At 43.5% G+C, this 23,245-nt stretch overlaps 1 protein-coding gene across 1 annotated transcript; it reads left to right on the forward strand.

Annotated features, from left to right (window-relative positions):
- Positions 1–1,117: 1,117 nt before the first annotated feature.
- Positions 1,118–21,922, forward strand: Ttc5 (tetratricopeptide repeat domain 5). The gene is made up of 10 exons (XM_021181842.3): positions 1,118–1,199; positions 5,171–5,303; positions 8,783–8,994; positions 9,344–9,494; positions 11,400–11,491; positions 13,397–13,453; positions 14,114–14,260; positions 14,406–14,620; positions 20,100–20,244; positions 21,331–21,922. Exons 1-10 carry the CDS (start codon positions 1,149–1,151, stop codon positions 21,448–21,450), a joined length of 1,323 nt encoding a protein of 440 aa, XP_021037501.1. The 5' UTR covers positions 1,118–1,148; the 3' UTR covers positions 21,451–21,922.
- The last annotated feature ends 1,323 nt before the right edge of the window (positions 21,923–23,245 follow it).

The raw sequence follows: 23,245 nt of genomic DNA on the forward strand, positions 1-23,245 counted from the left end.
GAGATAATTTTTTAGCAAAGGAATTTTAAAAGTTTTAAGATTGTGGTTGGATGTGGTGATGCATGTCTGTATTCTCAGGATTTAGAAGGCAGAGACAAGAGAAACTCTTTGAGTTCCAGGTCAGCCTGATCTACATATAGACTTTCAGACAATTGAGGTTACATAGTGAGACCGTTTCTCAAAACTTAAAATAAAAATCAGGTGTAATAATGAATGTCTATAATCCAAGCACTTGGAAGTGGTTGCAGGAAGATCAGGGATTCAAGGTTATTTTTGGCTACATAGCAAGTTCCAGGCCAGCTTGGGATATATCAGACTCTGTCTCAAATAAACAGAAGGTTTAAATTTTTTATTTTTGAATAAGCAATTCATGCTCAAGGTAAAAAATGGAAAATACACTGCAAAGACTTCTCAGGTCACCTGCAGTTCTCAATCCCTGTTTCTCTCTTCAGAGATGGTTTATTACAGAAATAATAAACATGAGAACATTATTAATGTACTATATGGTGGCATGACAGCCTCAAACATAGTAGACTTAATAGGATCATGCATTAAAAAGCTAAAAATTACACGTGCAGATACCTTCAGTTGGTATATATTCAGACAAGTTCCCTTGCAGTGAGTTCTCTTCCAAATACCACCTGACACGCATACTTTCATAGCCGGCCTTGCTTTCTAAGAGTGATGTAAAAAAGGACAAGAATATACAAAACAAAACAAAACAAAACAAAAAAATGAATGGAACTAATTTAAGAACATTTTTATTCCAGAATTTGGGAAGGGAATTATAAAACTAGGAAAATTATTTATGAAACCGAAAGTGACCACAAACTCAGCAGGTGTTTGTTATCCCAGTTTGAGGGTCTGTGGCAAAAGTCCAGCCTGGACTACATAGCCACGTTGAGGCCAATCTATCTGGTCTACGTGGTGGGTGAGATTCTGTCGCAATAAAAAGAAGCAAAACAAAACCCCAAAGCAGTTCTAGGGCATCTTTGAGACACCAAGTTTTGGATTAAGTTGGTTTGTAGCTGTGTCTCTGAGGCGCAGATGGGCCTCCGGAGCCCCAGGGGTCGCTGTGGTTTCAGCGTAGGGATGGCTGAGTCTCTGTGGTTGAAAAGTTGGGGGAGGAGACGCTGAGAGCGGCTGGGATGATGGCTGATGAAGAGGAAGAAGCGAAGCACGTCTTGCAGAAATTGCAGGTGAGGCAGTGAGTTAAATTCTTTTGGCTCCTTGCTCTGAAAGGAGGAAGTGCAGTGGTCAGGGCCCGGGAGGCGGAGGGCGGCGGTTCAGCCGGTGCTGAGGGGCTGCTCGGTGGGCGCCCGGAGGGCGTCTGCCCACCGGGTTTCCGCGGTAACAAGTAGCTTTGTACGCGGAGTGGCAGGTGGCTGCCGACTGTTAACCGAGTTGTTTGCGCTCCACAGCAGCAGCCATTTCTTTAGCATCTTTCTGCTTTGAACTTGGCCACACTCAGAAATAGACTGCAGAACAGATGCCCTGGCTGTTGGTTTTCGGATTTGTCGAATTAATCTCTTAACCCCACCCACTCCCCAGGTGACTACTGTGGAAAGGCAAAGAGGAGGTTCCTACAAGTATGCGTTTTTATTTTTGTTTTTAATAGTTAAGATATTCTTTAAGCCTCAGAAACTTAGTTTGTGCTCGAAGACATCCTTGCATTTAGACTAGATACACTTCTAGCAATTTTGTTTGTTGTTTTGAGACAGGGTCTCCTGGAATTGGCTTTACAGGCCACGCTGGCCTCGAACTCCTAAAGATCCACTTGTCTCTGCCTCGCAGGTGGCGAGATGAAAGGCCTGAGCCACCAAATCTAGCAAAATTTAAAGCATTGATTAGGTTTCTTTGTTTCTTGTGGGAGTTAAAAGAACACTCAGAACATGGACTTTGGTTAACTTTATTCCTTAGTGGGATTGGCAGAAGTAAGATTTTTTTTTTAAAGATTTATTTATTAGTATAAGTTCACTGTAGCTGTCTTCAAACGCACCAGAAGAGGGTATCAGATCTTATTATGGGTGGTTGTGAGCCACCATGTGGTTGCTGGGATTTGAACCCAGTACCTTTGGAAGAGCAGTTGGTGCTCTTACCCACTGAACCATCTCACCAGCCCCAGAAGTAAGATTTTTAATCCTATCGGCAGCGAGACTTTGGATGCACTTTGTACATTTGTATGTATAGGAGAGAAATACAAAACGTTATGCAGAATGGTGTTGTCCTTGAGGCTATTTGGAGTGGCCATGAATCACTTCCTGTTTTCACACTTTCCTATTCATTAACAACTCATTTGTGTTGCTGTCGCCACCACAGAAATTTGTTCAGCAAAATCAAAACGACTAAAACACAACAATAACACTTTCCTTTAACTTTGCAGCCATGCTCATTTCGTGACAAAAAGAAACTGGCTGTGACTTTTGCTTAGAACTCTCTTAAAAATTCCACAAATTGTGTTCCACAGATCATGTTGACCATTTTTTTATTATTATTATAGAACAGAGTAGAACATGCTGACTTTATATATGTGCTCAAATCAGTCTCTGCAGGACCTGTTTTTCTTGGGAATAATATTCATAAAGTTAAGAAATATTTATAAAGAAGGTGTCAGCTTATTGTTTTTTTATCAAGGTAGGACTTTACTTATGCATACGAATTTGTTAATAACATAGGCACTACATTAGTTAATTTAACCACTTTATTTAATGTGAGTCTATCATGACCCAGCCCTTGTTCTAGTGATTAAGTATAGCCCTAATCAACAAGAAATTCTTTCCATTATGGAACTTACATCGGTGATTCCAGAAAGTAATGAATGAATAGGCCATATCATTTAAAATGATAGGCATCTTGGAAAAAAAAAAAAGAGTGCTTAACTAGAGAGGAGGGGAGGAAGGCGCTAATTAGGTTTAGGTCAGCGGTCCTCAACCTTCCTAATGCTGTGACCCCTTAATATAGTTCCTCATGTTGTGGTGATCCCGACTATAACATTATTTTTGTTGGTACTTCATGACTGTAGTTTTGCTACTGTTCTGAATAGTAATATAAATATCTGATGTGCAGAATCTCTGATATGTGAGCCCTGTGAGAGGGGTCAATCTCCAAGAGGTCTCCACCCCCAGGGCGGAGAACGGCTGCTCTAGGAAGTGTGCTGATTAGTTTTTTTGTTTTTGTTTTTGTTTTTTTTTCAACTTGACACAAATCGGATCATCTGAGAAGACTGAACCTCAATTGAGAAAATGCCTCATTTGGTCTGTGGGCATTTTTTTTTAAATTATTATAATTAATGATTGATGATGTGTGAGTGTTTAGACCACTGTGGGCAGTACCATCTTTGGGCAAATGGTCCTGGACTGTTTAAGAAAGCAGGCTGATGGGGGCTGGAGAGATGGCTAAATGGTTGAGAAGCACTGGCTGCTCTTCTAGAGGATCCAGGTTCAATTCCCAGCACCCACATGGCTCCAGGGGATCCAATACCCTTACACAGACGTACATGCAGGAAAAACATCGGGGCTGACCAGCCTGGAAAGCAGATCAGTGAGCATCAGTCCTCCTGGACCTGCTTCATTTCCTGCCTCCAGGGTCCCCTGAAGGCTGACAAGTCGAGGCTTTCCTTTCCTCCCCAAGGTGTTTGTCTTTTGTTTTTTGTTTTCTTCTTTTATCATGGAAGTGAAAGTGAAGTAGGATAATAGGGCAAGCCTTTCTGAGAAGTTGACATCTCTGCTTCTATGGAGTTGATCATGAGTGCTTAGAAGCATTTAACATTTGCTTGAGAAAAAATGCAAGAGAATCAGAAGATGCTCCAAGTAAACAAAAAAAACCTCTCAAAGTTCCCCCAAAATACCAAGGTCACCAAGTTCAAGTTGATTGCTTTGTTGTGGAAAACAAGGCCTTCCTTACAGGTTTGTCATAGTTGGAAAGGCCATGTATTTTTCATTTATCAGCATGTGAAAAAATAATGGATACTTTTTTTTAAAAAAAAGAAAACCAAGGAGTGCTGTTTTATTTTGGGTGTAGTGGTTTTTGCTGGTTTCTCTTTGTTTGCTTTTTTGGTTTTTGCTGGTACTGGGAGTACTGAGAGTCAGAGTGCCTTATGCATGCTATATCTATGAGATAACAGAGCTCACCTCCCACCCCCATCTTAGTTACTGTTCTATGCTGTGAAAAGACACCGTGACCACAGTAACTCTTAAAAAGAGCATTTAATTGGGCTGGCTTACGGTTTCATAGTCCATTATCATGGTGGGGAGCATGGTGGCCCACAGGCAGACATGGTGCTGGAGAAGTATTTGAGAGTTCTACATCCAGATCTGCAGGCGGCAGGAAGAGAGAGACATGGGCTTTTGAAACCTTAAAGCCCACTCCCAGTGATGCACTTTCTCCAACCAGGCCACACCTCCTAATACTTTCAAGTAGTGCCACTCCCTGGTAACCAAGTATTCAAATCTCTGAGCCTGTGGGGGTCATCTTTATTTAAACCACACCCCCTTTGTTGTTGTTTTGAGACAGGTCTCTCCATGTAGCCCTGGCTGGAAAGGAGTGCATCACTATGACTGCTCTGTGTGTGTGTGTGTGTGTGTGTATGTGTGTGTGTGTATGTGTTTGTATATGTGTGTATTGGGTATATGACAGGGCACATGTGTAGAGGTCAGAGGACAGCTAGCAGGAGTCTCCCTTCCCTGTGTGGGTTCTGGAGCCCAAGACATCAGTCTTGGCAGTAGACAGGCACCTCTACTCATAGGGGCCATCTCTCCTACCCAGAAGTCCAGCTTTAAGGCCAAACTGCAAAGTTTAATTCTTTTGGGGGCCAGGATAAGATAAAAGAGTCTTATTGACTTTGGCTTATTTCAAGTCTCAAGGTGTCTCTCTCCCATCTGTGGTGTGAGCAGTGCTTGGTCATATGGGAGCCCTGCCTGACCTGGAGAGGTCTGTTCACGTGTAGTGCTGAGGGACCTTTGTGCGACAGCCTGGGACCATGAGATCCTGTGATCCTGGCTCTTCCTCCTGATGTGTAGCACTTGGTAGGACTGGGGACCCTCACGTTGCTCTGTGCCACACACGACATAGGAGAACCAGTGTTGCTAGGCCAGGGCTTACCAGCTAATGTGAAACCTCCTTGTCAGGTGCTCTCTCCATTGGATGATACTGTTCTTGTCTTGTTTGCTAGGGACTGGTGGATCGGCTCTACTGTTTTCGAGACAGTTACTTTGAGACGCATAGTGTCGAAGATGCAGGACGGAAGCAGCAGGATGTGCAGGAAGAGATGGAGAAGACCCTGCAGCAGATGGAGGAAGTACTTGGTATGAGCACCGAGGAGTGTTCACCCTTCTGCCCTTCACTGAAGTGTGGTAGTGCTGTACTCTTTGTCTGTGGACTGTGTGGTATCCTGTGTGTGGCTGCTGTAGGTTAGCACAGAGTATTGTTATGCCCCAGGGTGGATAACAACACTGACTCCAGAGGTTTGATTATAGCAAATGGTAGAAAAGAACATACTTTCTCCTTCCCCTCTTCTTCCTCTTCCTCCGCCTCCTTTTTTTTTTTTTTTGTGACAGGGTCTAACTATATTGCCCTGGCTGTTCTAGAATTTGAATGTAGATCAAGCTGGCCATGAAGTGAATGTAGACCAGGCTGCCCTTGAAATCATCTTGGAATGTAGTGCCTCTGGTTCGGTTCCCAGTGTTAGGGTTACAGGGTTGCTCTGCCACACCTGCATGGTCAGGTGTCCTTGAACATTCTAGTAACGAGGTGTTTGAAGTCTAGTCCTTTGACCTGATGTACAGTACCCCCTAGCTCTTTCCTAAGCTTTGCTCTAAGTCTTGTTTGCTGAGGACATTGAATTACTGCTTCTGTTTCTCTAGGAAATTTTCTACCTCAGTTTAAATTGCGTATCTGATCTTCTAACTTTGGTACATCATGAGTGTAAATTTTTTCTTTTCTTTTCTTTCTTTTGTTTTTTTCAGAGACAGGGTTTCTCTGTATCACCCTGGCTTTTCTGGAACTCACTTTGTAGACCAGGCTGGCCTCAAACTCAGAAATCCGCCTGCCTCTGCCTCCCAAGTGCTGGGATTAAAGGCGTGCGCCACCACTGCCCAGCACATGAGTGTAAAGTATTTTTAAAGTAGGCTCTTTTTTAAAGTATGTCCTTATTCTCTGGATTTCCTTGGTGTCTGTTGTGATGTCCCTCTTTTTATCTGTAATTTTATTAATGCATCTTCTCTTCCTGTCTTTTAGTTAATTTGGCTACTGGTTTATCAGTCTTACTGATCCCCCCTCCCCCCAATACCTAACTCTTTGTTTCATTGATTCTCTGTAGTTTTTTTTTTTTCTTTGTTTATATCAGCTAGGAGTTTGAGTTTATTTCTGGCTTTCACTTTTTGGGGTGTTATTTCTTCTTTCTGTTCTAGAGCGTTCAAGTGTGCTGTCAAGTTTCCTTTCCATTTTCTTTTATTTATTTATTTATTTTTTTTTCAGTTTTCTTATGTTTATGAGACGTGCTTTGTGTTTTGGAGAGAGTTCTGTGAGGGGCTGAGAAGAAGGTATATTCATTCTTTTGTGTTTGGGTGAAATGTTCTGTCATTATCTTCTAGGTCCATTTGATTTGTGACATTATTTAACTCTACTCTTTCCCTGTTGATAGTTTTTGTCTGGATGGCCTGTCTGATACCCACTATCTCTGTGTGTGGATTCTTTTATAAACTCGGGTACCCTCATGTGTGATGCACACGTGTTTAGGAGTGTAATATCCTCTTGGTGGAGTTTTCCTTTAATGAGTGTGTAGTATCTTCTATCTCTTCTGACTAGTTTGATTTGAAGTCTATTTTTTTGTCTTGTGTTAAAGTGATTCTGCCTGCTTGCTTTTGGAATCCATTTGCTTGGAATATATTTTCTATCCTTTTATCCTGAGGTGATGTCTATCCTTGATGGTAAGGTTTGTTTCTGGGATACAAGAGAAAGATGGATCCTGTTTTCTGATCTAATCTGTTAGTTTTGTCTTTTTTAATAGGGAATTGAGGCCATTGCTACTAAGAATCATCAGTTAGCAGTGTTCTTGATTTCTGTGATTTTGTTGTTATGATGTGGGTTTCCCCCCTCTTTTGATTTGCTGTTCTGGGATTATTTATTCCTTGTGTGTTCTTGGGTATTGCTATAATCCTCTGCAGACTGAAGTTTTTCTTCTAGTTCCTTCTGGAACTGGATTGGTAGCTAGATACTTCTTATTGGTTTTATTGTGGAATATCTTTCTTTCTATCTATTGTAATTGATAGTTTTCCTAGACTAGCATCTCTGGTCTTTTAGAGTTTATAGAACATCCTCATAGGGCCTTCAGGCTTTTAGAAACTCGACTGAGAAGTCAGTTTCTATCTACTGGGCCTGCCTTTGGGTATTACTTGGTCTTTTCTCCTTGTGGCTTTTGCTATTCTTTCTTTTATTCTGTACATTTAGTGTTTTGATTATTATGTGATGTGGGGAATTTCATCTCTGGTCTAGTTTATTCGGTGTTCTGTATGTTTCTTGTATCTTGATAAGTTTCTTTAGGTTGGGGAAATTTTCTTGTATGATTTTGCTGAAAATATTTTTTGTGCCTTTGATGCGGGTTTCTTCTTCCTCTGTTCCTATTATTTATAGATTTGTTCTTTTCATAGTGTCCCTGAATGCTTTGGGTATTTTTATATTTAATATATGTATATATATATATATATTTTTACTGAAGTACCCATTTCTTCTACCTTGGCTTTAATGCTGGAGATTCTACGTCTTGTATTCTGTTGATGAGACTTAATCTCTGAGATTTTTTTTGACTTCCTAAATTTTTTATTTCTAGTTTTATTTTAGTGGGAGAGTTTTTTCTTGTTTGATTATTGTTGTTATTGAATTCCACTGTGTTTGACAGACTCCATTAAGAGGTTTATTCATCATCTCCTCTCTGAGGTCCTTGAACATATTCATATTCATAACTGCTGTTTTGAAGTCCTTATCTTGTGTTTCAGCTGTTTCTCTGAGGATACTGTTGCAGTGTTACTGGGTTTTGCTGAAGACATAGTGTCTCGGCTGTTAATGTTTGTGTTTTTAATCTAGTATCTAGGTGTTTGGGGTAAGGATGATCGAGGTGTTTCTGGGTCTTGTCTCTGTTGGGTTGGTGTTCCATTCTTGGTTTTTGTTGTTCTCTCTGGATCTTAGGAAAGTATGTTTGGTAGAAAGTGCTTCTCCAGGTCAGTGGGTGCCAGAAGATAATAAAGGTGGGCTGGGAGAAGAGTCTGTAAAATCTGAGGGAGAGAGCTGGGAGGATGGGCCCACCCGGAGAGTCGGGTCCCCAGGGAGATGGAAGTACGTTAGGAGAGGGAGCTCCTGTAAGTGGGTGGCAGTAATAGTAAGACATAGAATATCACTGCAGAAACAGGAATGAAATGGTGAACCCTGGGTCTGTGCAGAGAGGTGGATTATCCAATGAAAGGAGTCAGAGCTGAGGAAGAGCACCAGCAAGCAGATTGCTACAGGGCTGAGTCTGAGACTGGAGAGATAATAAAGGAAGAGAGTGAAAATCCCCTACCTGCGTCCCAGCCAGGTGTGGCCCCGGGGGTCCCAGGTATAAAAAGTGTCTCTAGGTAGTGGTGGCTGACACAAAGGAATGGGGATGAGCTGGAAGGGAAGGCCAAGAAGATGCTCAGGAAGGAGCAAAGCTGAGTCTGCACTAAGGTTAAATGGTGTTTCCAGCTACTCTTTGATTGAGGGAAAAAAATCCCCTGGTCTTCCACTGCCTGACTTCGCCCCTTTTCCCTAGGTTCTGTCCAGGTTGAGGCACAGGCTCTGATGCTGAAGGGGAAGGCACTGAATGTGACTCCTGATTATAGCCCTGAGGCCGAGGTGCTTCTCTCAAAGGCCGTGAAGCTGGAGCCTGAGCTGGTGGAAGCCTGGAACCAGCTGGGTGAGGTGTACTGGAAGAAAGGAGATGTCGCGTCTGCCCACACCTGCTTCTCAGGAGCCCTCACCCACGTGAGCTGCCCATTCCCCCATGTAGTTGGGAAGTAATGGATTCCTTTGGTTCTTTGAATTTCCCTAGGACAAGAATACCAGATCGGAATTGAGTCTGAATGAGGAGAATAGAGTCAGAAGGGAGGAAGGGTGGGGAGCAGGCCTGGATGAGGGCTGGATAAGGAACAGAGGACTGAGAAAGGAAAAAGGATGACATCAGGTTTGACCTAGGCGAGAAGAAAATAGCATTCAGGGTTATCACGGCTTTGAAGATGCAGCTGGTGCAAGCATCAGAACTCTGAAGTCAGTGTAGATCTGCGAGCGGCAGGCAGAATCACGAAGGTTGAGTGTGTATCCTTTCCATTGGCAGTGCAAGAACAAAGTCTCTCTGCAGAACTTGTCCATGGTGCTCCGCCAGTTGCAGACAGACTCTGGAGATGAACATTCTCGCCACGTCATGGACAGCGTCCGGCAGGCTAAGTTGGCTGTGCAGATGGATGTCCTTGATGGCCGCTCCTGGTGTGAGTGTTAGGAGAACATCTCCGGGTTTGTACGCTAGTGGCTCTCAGCCATGACTACGTACTAGAGTCACCTGGAGTCCAGTTGTGTTGTCTGACTCTGAGACCATCTTTGTTTAAAACAAGCCCTAAACTTTTTAAAAAAATAATTGTGTATGGTGTATGCATTTGTGATTGCCTATGCACATGTGGATGCCAGAAGACATTAACAACATCCCTAGGTACTCTTAACCACAGAGGTGTCTCTTCAGCACCTCTAAACTTACTTTGATGAACTGCTGTTTTTGGAATTCTTTTTTTTTTTTTTTCTTTTTTCGAGACGGGGTTTCTCTGTGTAGCCCTGGCTGTCCTGGAAGTCACTCTGTAGACCAGGCTGGCCTCGAACTCAGAAATCTGCCTGCCTCTGCCTCCCAAGAGCTGGGATTAAAGGCATGCACCACCACTGCCCGGCCTGTTTTTTGAATTCTTAGATCTCTTGATTTAAGAGAGGAAACGTCTGTTTCCCCCATAAGCAGTGCAGAAGTCCTCTTTTGCCTTCTGCTGCTGTGATGAACATCATGACCAGAAGCGCTGGGAGGAAAGCATTTATTTCAGCCTATAGCTTATCATCCACTATGAAGGGAAGCTGGGGCAGGAACTCAAGGCAGGAACCTGGAGACAGGAATTGAAGCAGAGGTTATGGGGAAATATTGCTTACAAGTTTGCTTTCCAGGCTCATGGTTTACCTGGTTTCTTATAAAACTCAGAACCACCTGTCCAGGTGTGGCATTGTCCACAGGAGGTTGAATCCTCTCATATCAGTCATTAATCAAGAAAATGCCCCACAGATACACCTGTAGTCCAATTTGGTGGAGGCATCTTATCAATTGAATTGTCCCTATTCTCAGACAACTCTAGCTTGCATTGAGACCTCCCCTCAAAACAAAACAAAATCAGCATAAAGACACCCTGAACCCCAAACTAAATCTGACAGGGTTTTTGTCAAATCTATTCATCTTTGTTTTTGGGTGACCATGTTTATCTCTTTATCTCAGTAGAATTTTAACTGATCAATACCTGGTTTAAATGAGAAGTAGGGTCTTTCTGAAATAGACTTCTGAAACCCAGGAGGTAGAAGCAGGTGGACCTTTGTTAGTTTGAGGCCAACCAGGGCTACATTGGTGAGACCCTGACACAGGAAAAAGAAAAAAGGCTGGAGAGATGGCTTAGTGGTTAAGAGCACTAGCTGCTCTTCCAAAGGATCCAGGTTCAATTCCCAGCACTCACATGGCAGCTCACAGCTATCTGTAACTCCAGTTATAAGGATCTGATGCCTGCTTCTGACCTTTACAGATACTGCATGATGTAGTGCATTGGCATACATGCAGGCCAAATACTCATACACATAAAATAAAAATAAATCCTTTTCTTTTTAATATATAAAGAAACTTCTGGAAGCACAAGACCTGCATACTACTGGGCCCATTTGGTTTTGTTTTTTGTTTTTCCAGTAGTAGGGCTTATAAGATCCCCACCTCTCCTGAGGGTATGTAGGCGGTTAATGGTGGTTGGGGGTGGGAGAGTCATTTTGTCCGGTGTTGTGACCACTGGTACGGTGTCAGGTACAGAACCATACCCATGCCCTTCTAAGCATTAAAATGAACATAGATGCGAAAGTAGAAGAGGCAGATGGGAAAGTAGAAGAGACAGATGGGAAGGGGGATCAGACAGGGAAGGGGGACAGGAAAGGGATGATGGAGGATATAAATATAATCTACAGTTTGTGCGTGTATGGAAATGTCATAGTGAAACTCATGATTATATACAGTAATCTATGTTAATAAAAACTTTAAACATACAGACTTCCGAGAGCTGCTGGTCGTATCTTGGACTGGGCTCTGAGATGGCCCACTGCTGTTGCTCTTGCAGATATCCTGGGGAATGCATATCTTTCTCTTTATTTCAATACTGGCCAGAACCCTAAGATCTCCCAGCAAGCCCTCAGTGCCTATGCTCAAGCAGTAAGTACTTGCAATCACCCAGGGTGGAAGTAGAGGCAGCAACGGAATCAGGAGCCTTTGTCCTTCCTGCGTTCCTTTAGAGAGCAGTGCTGGCAGACGTTTCTGTCACCTCGTATGTCTGCAGAGCTGACTTAGAAGATATTAGGGACGGTGCCTTGGTGACAGATAACTCCTTGAGTGTCTCAGTTTCTTACAGCCGTGTATAATGAGATTGTGGAGCCAGTCTTGCTCGTCATTTTTTAGTAGGGCAAAACAAAACAAATCAAAAAAAAAAAAAAAAAACCCAAAAAACAAACAAACAAAAAAACCCAGTAAAATAATACTTGTATAGCTTTGACAAATGAAAGCTCTGGAAATTAAATAGTGCTAGATTAAGTAGTTACAGCAAATTATGTATGTATTTATTTCATAAGCAAGGTAAATCATAGGACACGGCCCTGGCTCTCCCACGTTGGGCATCAATGCACAGTTTCTTCCAGGAACTCGCATGTTCTAAGCCATGTTTCTAAAGATGACACTTGCTTGGGGCTTGGCTTCCTGAGGCTCCGAGTGCCTGCCTGTTGTTAGAGAGCTCTGAGTAGCTTTATGTAGCCTTCATTTTCATCTCTATTCTTTGCTTTCAGGCTTCTTTGACACAGTAGCCTGCTTTTATACTTACTGTTGCTCACTGTGCCTCCTGGCAGAGCAAGGAACCTCATTCTTGAGGTTCAGAGCCTGCCCAGAGGGCAGAGGAATTTTTCCCAATTATGTATGTATTTATTTTATAAACAGGGTCTCACTGTTTATAAGGCACAGACTGGCCTTGGACTTGAGGTCTCCCATCTGTGCCTTCTGAGAATTGGTATTGTAGGCATGCCTGATTTTTACTCTGGCTTTTACACTTTGTGAATGTTCCCATTTTAAAGAATGTCTTCAAAATCCTGTACTCGTCTTCTGCCATATAGCTGTTAACTCTTTTTTTTTTTTTTTTTCAAACTAGGACACCTATCAACTGGCAGCCAAGCCTGTTTTTTTTTTAAATAGATTTATTTATTATTATATCTAAGTACATTGTAGCTGACTTCAGATGCACTAGAAGAGGGCAATCAGATCGCTTTACAGCTGGGATTTGAACTCAGGACCTTTGGAAGAGCAGTTGGTTCTCTTAACCACTGAGCCATCTCTCCAGCCCAGTTGTTAACTCTTAGTTTCCTCTTCTGCATGTAGAAAAAAAATTGTTTTTGAACCAGCTGGTTAAACTGTTGCTTCTGCCTCTGCAGTGTCCAAGCAATGAACATAGTTAAAAAACAGCAGCACTGTAGTTTCTTTTTCTTTTTCTTTTTTATTAGATAGTTTCTTTATATACATTGCAAATGCTATCCTGAAAGTTCCCTATACCCTCCCCCCTCCTTGCTTCCTTACCTATCCACTCCCACTTCTTGGCCCTGGAATTCCCCTGTAGTTTCTACCTACACATTTCTCTGCGGTGTCCTCTAGCTTCTGTCCGTCTGGTTTTTGAGTCCGAATGTGACTTGAGATGGAACCATGACTTTGCCTACATCCAGAGCTGTGCTTATGGCGGAGGAGCAGTGCTAGTCATTCTTCCTGCCTTAGGCTTTCCAGTCTGTACCTTTCACGACTTAATGAAAAGGAAACCCTCAGAATGCTTTCATCTGGTTTTTGTAATACCGTGTGGGTTAGTTAACAACACTATTTGCAGTTCAGCACCTGTATCAGCTTTATGCCTTCCAGGCTTCAGAGACGTGTACACTTAGTAACTGAACAGCAGCTTGGGCGTAGATAAATAACATTTTGACAAGGAAGCACCTAAAGTTTTCCTAGGGAGATGAAATCGGGGGCACGTTGAGCTTGGGCATCCTTAAAGTCGAGTTAGGATCTATTGGTGATCCTTTTACCCCGTTACAGGAGAAGGTGGACAGGAAAGCGACTAGCAACCCTGACCTTCATCTCAACAGGGCGACGGTAAGACCCATAGGTGGTGGTTATCTGATGGTAAAATAACAAAGACATAGACGGGCTGGAGAGATGGCTTAGGGGCTGGAAGCACTTGCTGCTCTGGCAGAGGACCCGGGTTTGGTTTCTAGTACCTATGTGGCTGTAACTGCAGTCCTAGGGGACCTGGTGCCCTCTTCTGCCTTCTGAGTGCACCGAATACACACATGGTGTGCATACATACACACAGGCAAAATACTTACAAGACAAAAATATCTTTTAAAGAAAAAATGACACCTAAGTCTTAGCTTCTGAGGGTAACTGAGTTGTATAGGGACAGAGCTGGATACAGACCATGGAAGGAAAGCCTGAATGTTCTTAAGAAGAGCGAGTTCAGTTTGACCCCAGGCTAGAGGAGTCACGTGAGGGAGTCCCCATAGAGAGTGGGGACATGGCTTAGACAACTTAGCAAGTTTTAAGTATAAATAACATGTGCAGCTTAACTGCTTCAGACTTTGTGAGGTAGCTTCTCAGAAGTGAGTTCGTCTCTGTGCTGCGCATTGTCTTCACCTTGGCCCAGGACAGGAACATGACTGGGGGGAGTAACAGTTTCCTTTAGATTTGTAGTCCACTGTAGCATTTCCTCTGTGTAGTCTGTCTATACTGATAATTTGGGTTTCTTTTCTACAGTTACATAAATATGAGGAGAGTTATGGGGAGGCCCTTGAGGGTTTCTCTCAGGCTGCAGTGCTGGACCCTGCATGGCCAGAGCCCCAGCAACGAGAACAGCAACTACTGGAATTCCTCAGTAAGCTAACCAGCCTCCTGGAGAGCAAGGTAAAGACGAGTAAGGGCTGAAGCTGTCAGTCAGATACAGAAATAACAGATTTAGGTGGGACTGGGCAGTGGGGCGGACTGAGAGAGAGACTCACCTCAGCCAGTGTCCCGGTCTGCGGCTGATCTGTTTCTCCGTCCTTTGCAGGGGAAGACGAAGCCCAAGAAGCTGCAGAGCATGCTGGGAAGCTTGCGTCCAGCTCATCTGGGCCCTTGTGGTGATGGGCGCTATCAATCAGCCTCTGGGCAGAAGGTGACCCTGGAGCTTAAGCCACTGAGCACGCTGCAGCCTGGTGTGAACAGTGGCACCGTGGTCCTGGGAAAGGTGGTGTTCAGCCTGACCACAGAGGAGAAAGTCCCCTTGTAAGTCTCACTTTCCCTTCCGGCTGAAGGAACCGCTCTAACCACCGCTCTCACCCCCTGTCCTTTTCCTGGATGTCTTGCAAGTTACTAACTTTTTACTACTTTGTGGGCTCCACTCCATGCGCAAGCCTTGTCTAGGAGCTACCTAGCATCCCTTTCATTAATTATTACTATTTTCTATAATATTGCAGTTTTGTTCTACTTATTTATTTTATATATGTGTGTGACAGTGCACATGAGCCACACATGTCTTCATCTGCAGGTCCACAAATAACTCGTGGGAGTTTGCCTCTCCTAGCATGTGTGGCCCAGGATCAAACTTAGGTTTCTGGGCTTGACACCAAGTGCTGGACCCCGTGAGCCATCTCGCTGGCCTCTAACACTCTTCTGATAGAGTCATTTGAAGGTTCTGTCATTGTCTATTGTTTTCCCGAATTTAGTGCTTTGTGAATTCTTTTTTCTTTTTTTTTTTAGATTCATTTATTTATTTTATATATATATGAACAATGTTGCTGTCTTTAGACCCACCAGAAGAGGGCAGCAGATCCCACTACAGATGGTTGTGAGCCACCATGTGGTTCCTGGAAATTGAACTCAGGATCTGTAGAGGAGCAGTCAGTGCTCTTAACTGCCAAGCCATCTCTCCAGCCCCATTTTGTGAACCCTTAAATTCGTATCTGACATTGACAGTACAGTTAAAAAAAGTGTATGAGTGTTTGTCTGTATGGCTGTATGTGTGCTGTGTGTGAAGTTTAGAACTGGAGTTACAGTTGTTTATGAGCCACCATGTGGATGCTGGGAACTGACCCTGGGTCCTCTACAAGATCAACAAGTGCTCTTAGTCCATGCGCCATCTCTCCAGCTCCCTTGACAGGCCATTTTTTTTTCAAATATTTCATTTTTAAAAATTTTTTTTTATATTTTTTTATTACGTATTTTCCTCAATTACATTTCCAATGCTATCCCAAAAGTCTCCCATACCCTCCCCCCCACTTCCCTACCCACCCATTCCCATTTTTTGGCCCTGGCGTTCCCCTGTACTGGGGCATATAAAGTTTGCATGTCCAATGGGCCTCTCTTTCTAGTGATGGCCGACTAGGCCATCTTTTGATACATATGCAGCTAGAGTCAAGAGCTCCGGGGTACTGGTTAGTTCATAATGTTGTTGCACCTACAGGGTTGCAGATCTCTTTAGCTCCTTGGATACTTTCTCTAGCTCCTCCATTGGGGGCCCTGTGATCCATCCAATAGCTGACTGTGAGCATCCACTTCTGTGTTTGCTAGGCCCCGGCCTAGTCTCACAAGAGACAGCTATATCAGGGTCCTTTCAGCAAACGCTTGCTAGTGTGTGCAATGGTGTCATCGTTTGGAGGCTAATTATGGGATGGATCCCTGGATATGGCAGTCTCTAGATGGTCCATCCTTTTGTCTCAGCTCCAAACTTTGTCTCTGTAACTCCTTCCATTGGTGATTGTTTCCAATTCTAAGAAGGGGCAAAGTGTCCACACTTTGGTCTTCGTTCTTCTTCAGTTTGACAGGCCATTTTTAAGTAAGGCAGAGAAACTTTAAAATTCTTTATCTTTGAGTGTTCAGGCTCACAGAGTTGAAGACAAATTTAGATTCTGTTTCTAGATAGTTCTGGGAGGTGAGCTTTGGGTTAGAATAGAGGCTTGGTTGGGATCTTATCTGGGTGGGTGTCTTGCTTTTGTTTTCTGCCTGCCTGGCTGGCTGCCTCCCTCCTTCCCTCCCTCCCTCCCTCCCTCCCTCCCTCCTTATATACAGACAACTTCCTTTTTGACTTATTTCTTAGTTTGGTCTGTGTGGCAGAATCAAACCAGCTCTGTATTCTCATACCTGTCTTTTCGGACAGGGAATTTTTTGAGCAGAGGGATTGTATTTTGCCATTTCTTTATTCAGGTTCTGGCATATGTGTTAGAGTGAGGAAAAAGATGTAAAGGACGCACGTAAAGCAAGCTTGCAGACCAGCCAAGGACGGAGTTACTCTGTTCATCTAGAAATAGTGTAAAGACATTTATAACTCATTTTATGTGCAAGTGTGGGTATACACAAACCATGGTGCATATGTGCAACTCCCAGACAAAATCAGGGAGTTGGTTTTCAGTTCCACAATGTGAGTCCTGGGCTTGAACTCATGTTGTCAGCCTTAGTGACGGGTGCTGTACTCCCTAACCATCTCCCTAGCCAGAACATGTTTAAATCTTGAAAACTCAGGCTTTAGTGAGTACTATACCTGCTTGGTCCTTCACTCACCAGTTGGTCCTGGTTGCGTTCCTTCTTTTTGACTACAGTGGTTTGTTCTTTGAGCTAGCCTGCTCCCTGCTGTGACCCCTGCTGCCTTAGCTTTCTAGGTTCTGGGCCATAGGCTTGAAGTCTGTGTGAAGTGGACCACCACGTCTCCACACTCTGGCCACATAGCTCCATAGCATCCTTACTTACCTTTCTTCTTCCATTTGGAGACAGGGTCTCACTTTATAGCCCTGGCTGGCCTGGAACTATGTGGTACCTTGCTGGGCCTCTTTTTTTTTTTTTTAATAATATTTTTTCACCCATTATTATGTGTGTATCTGTGATCATACATGTACATGTATACATATGCCATGGCATGCTTGTGGAGGTCAGAGGACAACTTTTTGCACTTGGTATTTGTGTAACAGATTTTCCCTTATAAGATACAACATACATGTCTATTTATACTAGATAGGGAACCCAGGACAGACTGAAATAACCAATGTCCAATTTATCGAACCAGTGAATTTTTTTTTTTTTTTCCGAGACAGGGTTTCTCTGTATAGCCCTGGCTGTCCTGGAACTCACTCTGTAGACCAGGCTGGCCTTGAACTCAGAAATCCACCTGCCTCTGCCTCCTGAGTGCTGGGATTAAAGGCGTGCGCTGCCACGCCTGGCGATTTTTTTTTTTTTTTTTTTTTTTGCAGTCCTGGTACTTTATTTCTTTGTGTACATTAGGCCATGAATTCGTATGGAATGGGCTCCAACTGCTCAGGCTCTTTTCCGTTAGTCCTCACAAAGTGTGCTTCTCTGGGTGGCACAGGCTGGCGCTTCAGCTGAGCCCAGGTGCCCTTCTCTTTGGCTTCCTTTTTCTTCTTGTCTCTCTCCTTCACCCGCTTCAGGAAGCTGTCTCTGCTCTTTGAGTGCTTGATGCACTCAATCCACACATTGATCCTCTTGGCCAGAATTTTGCCCTTAACTTGCTTGTTTACAGTGATGCCCACGGCATGCTGGGTGACATTGTAGACTCTTCCGGTTTTGCTGTGGTAGCACTTATGTATGGGCCATTCCTTTTTCAACAGTGCCCATTCCCTTGGTGTCTACAATATCACCCTTCTTGTAGATTCGCATGTATGTGGCCAAAGGAACAACACCATGTTTCTTAAAAGGCCTAGAGAACATATACCGGGTGCCTTTCCTCTTTCCCTTTGTGTTCATCATTTTGGCGAGTTACTGGAAGATGGCTGTGGCAGCCGAAAGCGACTTTTTTTTAAATTGCAGTTACAAACATGAATATGGGTCAGGGGTTACTTACAAGATACAGGGATGACCCAAAAGCAGCTGCATCACCAGAAAGCCCACTCCAACATGGGTGGTGACTCCTGGAAATGCAACCCTGGCACTCTGTGAAGCTGTATGAATTCAGAATGTCTTTTCTTTCTGACGTTTGGTTGGTCCACCCCCCAGCAACTTTTATTTCCTTTTACACTGTTGGCAATGGCCTTCAGGAATCTACCAGTTGTTTTGTTCTCCTGCACACGTGTCACTTCGAGGCTGGTGAGCCTCCCCTCCCCTTCTGGAGTACACGTTTCGGTTAAGAGGGAACGTTGCAGTTGGAAGGTACATGCTGTACAGCAGTTCTCTGTACTGCATGTGTTCTGAGTCTGATCCCAGACAGCAAGCACCTTGACCTGTAGAGCCATCTTGCCAGCTTTCTACCTTATTTATTTATTACTAACACTTTAAAAAACTGATTTAGTGTCTAGGAGTATTTTGCCTGCGTGTGTGTGTGTGTACTGTGTGTGTGCTGGGTGCTCTCAGAAGTCAGAAGAGGACATCTGATGAGGAGCTAGAGTTCCTGATGACTGTGAGCCACCATGTGAGTTCAGTTGAACTCAGGACCTCTGGAAGAGCAGAGAGTGCTCTTAACCACTGAGCGGTCTCTCTAACCCCCATCTCTGGCCTTCTCGAGACAGGCTCTCTTTCTGGAGCTCAAAGGCAGAGCGAGACTAGCAGGCCAGCGAGGCCCTTTGATCCTTTCTCCAGTGCCCAGTGCTCTAGGATCACAGCCTTTTACATGAATGGTGAGCCTCTGAACACAGGTCCTCCTGCTTGCATGGCAAGCTCTCTATCAACTGAAGTATCTTCTCTGTCTCCCCACCCTGTCTCCCCACCCTGTTTTGCATGTCTTTCGGTGTGTGTTTCTTTGTGTGTGTATACACAGAGGTTGATGTCAAAAGCCTTCCTCAGTTGCCCTCCACCTTACTCACTGAGACAGGCTTTCTTAGTTGAATACTGATCTGGCTGTTGTAGCTAATCTGGCCAGTTGGCTTGTTCCGGGATCCCTTGCTTCCTCGCCTGGAATTACAGGTGGGCAGTGTAGACCTCACGTTTGAATGGATTCTGAGGCTCTGAATTCTAGTTCTCATATTGGTAGAGCAAGTGCTTGGCCTACTGAACCATCCCTTAGGCCCCACCCTCTGGTTTTAGAGAGAGTCTAGCTGGTCTTCATGCAGGACCCTCCTGCCTGTCACTCACAAACACTGGGATGTGCTGTCACACCAGGTTTAGCGGTCCTGTTTTAGCTAGCTAGTTTTCCCTGTATTTTTCTCCCCATTTTTCCTAATTTTCCCTTTTGATTTTTAGAATGGGGTTTTGCTGCACAGTCAAGGTTGATAGTAAACTCTATGCATTTTGAAGCTGGCCTTGAACTTGTGATCCTCTTACTTCAGCTTTCTGTGGTCTGGAATTGTAGGTCTATCTCAGTGGTCAAACATTCTCTTGTGGAGCTACTTCCCTCACCCAAGTAGTCGTGGCTGTCTGACTCCGGTTAGGTTATGGGCCACTGAGAGCTGGATTAGTATCTTCCTGCTAACAATGCTTGATATGGAGTAGTTAGTCAGAGTTTGTGGAGTCAACCTAAATCGATAGTGATTGCAGAGGGTTTGGTTAATGGTGTGGTAGTTAAATTGATAGGCCACGAATAATGGTCCAGCTCTGATAGGCCAGGGATTAATGGTCCAGCTGCAATGTTTTGTATATATTGTATATATTGCATATATACAATATATATATTGTATATATAGTAGATAATGGTACTTGTATGTTGCTAAGTAAGTGACCAAGAATGCATTTGTTGTTTTGTATATTTTAAAACCACTGTTTCTAATTTTTCTCTGCTCACAAACCTTTACTTTTTCCTCTCCCTCTTTAACCGACTTTAACCTGGAAGCACGTTTGGCTTGGTAGATTCGGATGGTCCCTGCTATGCAGTGATGGTGTATAATGTGGTGCAGAGCTGGGGAGTGCTCATTGGGGACTCTGTAGCTATTCCTGAGCCCAACCTTCGGCATCATCAAATCCGGCACAAGGGAAAGGTGAGTAATAACGAGGAGTCTCTGTAACTCAGTCTCTGAGGGCGGCACCACAGCTCTCTCAACGCAGACATAAAAGTAAGGGTTGTGTGTGTGCTTTCGTGTGTATGTACTTGTTTCAGGGACAGTGGAAATACTGCTCTACTAAAATACCATGACCACAAGCAACTTGAGGAGGAGAAGGCTTATTTCATCTTACACTTCTGCATCACATTCCTTCAGCAAAGCCACTCAGGGCAGGAATGGAGTTAGAACTGGAGTTGCAGGCATATGCAGCCGTGCTGGGTTCCTTACATGGATGCTGGAGACTTAAACCAGGTGCTCATGCTTGAGAGCAAGCATCCTGAGCCACCGAGCTATCCTTGGCACTGCTTAGCAGTTAAGAGCACTGGCTGCTCTTGTAGAGGACTCAGGTTTGATTCCCCGCACCCATGTGGTACCTTACCACCATCCGTAACTCCACTTCCAGGGGATCTGACCTCTGTGGGCACTGGCACACATATGTGCATAATACATGTAAACAAGACACTTATATACATAAGAATAAAATAAGTAAATCTATAAAATCAAAACATTATGAGAGGAGGTTCTTAGCTATATTCTTACCATTTAGGTTGGGACAGCAACCTGTTCTGCACTGAACAGGTCCAGTTAATTCTCTGTTGATTTGCTAAGGATTAGTATATCTTAAATTTAAAAAAATTTACCTGTGTGTATGTGTGTGTATGTGTATGTGTGAGTGAGTGTGTGAGTTGAGTGTGTGTGAAAATTTATTTTTATTTGGTAGGTTAATTTCAGGCTTTACAACCAGACTAACAAATTCCTGTGGATCTGGCTGGCTGCTGTTTCTAAAACCCCTGGAGGAGGGCAGATTCTCTGAGAGCCGGTGGCACCCTTTTCTCAGAAAGCACAAAGAATTTGCCTTCTTGAATGAGGGAGCAGTCTTACTCTTGTAATTGCATTGGTGGTGCCCTATCTGTCTCAGAAACTCTCCTTTGTTCAGGGAGGGTAGGCAGAATAGGTTCATTTGCCGGAGTTTTTGTCTGACCTAGATCTGGAATGAATTGATCTCCCTGTCTTCTTTTCTAGGACTATTCCTTCTCCAGCGTGCGCGTGGAAACGCCTCTTCTGCTGGTGGTGAATGGAAAGCCACAGAACTCCAGCAGCCAAGCCTCTGCCACAGTAGCTTCAAGGCCACAGTGTGAATGACCTTGTAGAGGCAATGAAGTCTCATAGCTAAGCTCACCCTGCGTGTTGGAAATGGGGATTTCTCTTCCCCTGCCCTGGAACATAGTTGAGTCTCTTTCCTTTCCCCTGCTGTATTCCAGCCCTCTTCAGAGCCATTGGGACCCTCGTTTATTCTTCCTGCCTCTTCAAAGAAAGAGCAAAGAACTCATAGAGCTGTTGGGACCATGTCATGAGAGAGTCAGGGCCTAAAGTCCTGAGAGGTTTTGACAGTCCACATGACCCCTGTTCTTGCCTCCTTCCTGAGTCCAGTATGTATGTACATATCAGTTTACTATTTATTGTTGAGGGAGCTCAACTTTCTAATGGCTTCATTTTTGAGCAGTGTTTTTTTTTTTTTTTTAATTTTTATGCTTAAGTTCCGATTGTCTTAAAAAAAAAATTGTTCTTTCTCATCCTTAGGGCTAGGACAAAATTAAATTTGTTTGGAAAAGAATTTACCCTATAGTTCTGTCTCTTTATTGTCTCCAGTTATAGGGATTCTTGGTATTAAGATCTGTAAAGTCTGTTGGAGTAGCACTGCTTTTTTGGGTATTATACAAAATAGTTTATCTGGAATTAGAGGCAGTTGAGAGTTGCTGGTGTTGGGAAATGAACTTAGATCTTCATGAACAGTATGTATGTATGTATGTATGTATGTATGAATGTATGTATGTATGAGTAGTATGTATGCTGAGCCAACTAACCAGGCCTAACATTTTTGTTTCTTACTTTGCATGTATTGTGTGTGTGCAAATGCAGGTGTGAATTCCCAGATGTGTGAGTGAGGAGGCCAGAGCAGGGTTTGGGGTGAGCTAGGGTCCTTCACTGAACCTGAAGCTTGCTGTTTTGGCTAGGCTGTCTGGCCATCAAGCTCTTGCGGTCCACCTCTTCCTACCCTTTAGTGGTGGAGTCTCAGGCATATGCAGCTGTGCTGGGTTTCTTACATGGATGTTGGAGACTTAAACCAGGTCCTCATGCTTGAGAGCAAGCACCCTGAGCCACCGAGCTATTTCCTTGGCACTGCTATTTTTTTTTTTTTTTTATTTTAAAAATAAAAATAAAAAAATATATTTTTTTGGTTCAGGTTCTCATTATAGAGCCTTGTATGATGTACAACTCATTATGTAGACCAGGCTGGTCTTTGAACTCAAAGATCCACTTGCCTTTGCCTCCTGGGAGCAGATCACCTCTATTAAAGGTGTGGATCACTATGCCTGGTACTGTTGTGGCTTTAAAACCAAAAATTCTATGATAATGTTTGTGTTTATAGCATGGATAATTTCTTTTAAATATGGTCTTAATATATAGGACCATTTTACTATTTTATTTTATATGTATGTATGTATGCATGGATGTGCATGTGCATATATGTATACGTATGTGAGTATGTTTGTATGAATGCAGTATATGTGCACACGTATGCAGAAGCTCCCGGATGATGTCAGCTATCCTGTCACCCTTCACCTTATTTCTTCACTAACCCTGGATGGAGCCTGGTGGCCTTGAGCAAGTACAAATGATACTCCTGTCTCTAACCTCACCACATGAGAGTCCCCGGAGCATGTGTGGCCATGGCTGGCTTTTTATGTGGGTGCTGGCCATTTGAACACAGGTTTTCATGCTTCAGATGCAAGCACTCTTTTTTTTTTTTTTTTTTTTTATTAATCGTTCTTTTTTATTTTGATGAAATCAAAAGACAAAATTACAGCAAATGGTAGCATTCAGATTTGAGACAATGTTCAGTTTGTAATTTTAGAGTCATTTGAAAGACTAATGT

Source organism: Mus caroli, unplaced genomic scaffold (genome assembly GCF_978045245.1).
Source record: "Mus caroli unplaced genomic scaffold, Mus_caroli_1 scaffold_12, whole genome shotgun sequence".
Lineage (NCBI taxonomy): Eukaryota > Metazoa > Chordata > Mammalia > Rodentia > Muridae > Mus > Mus caroli.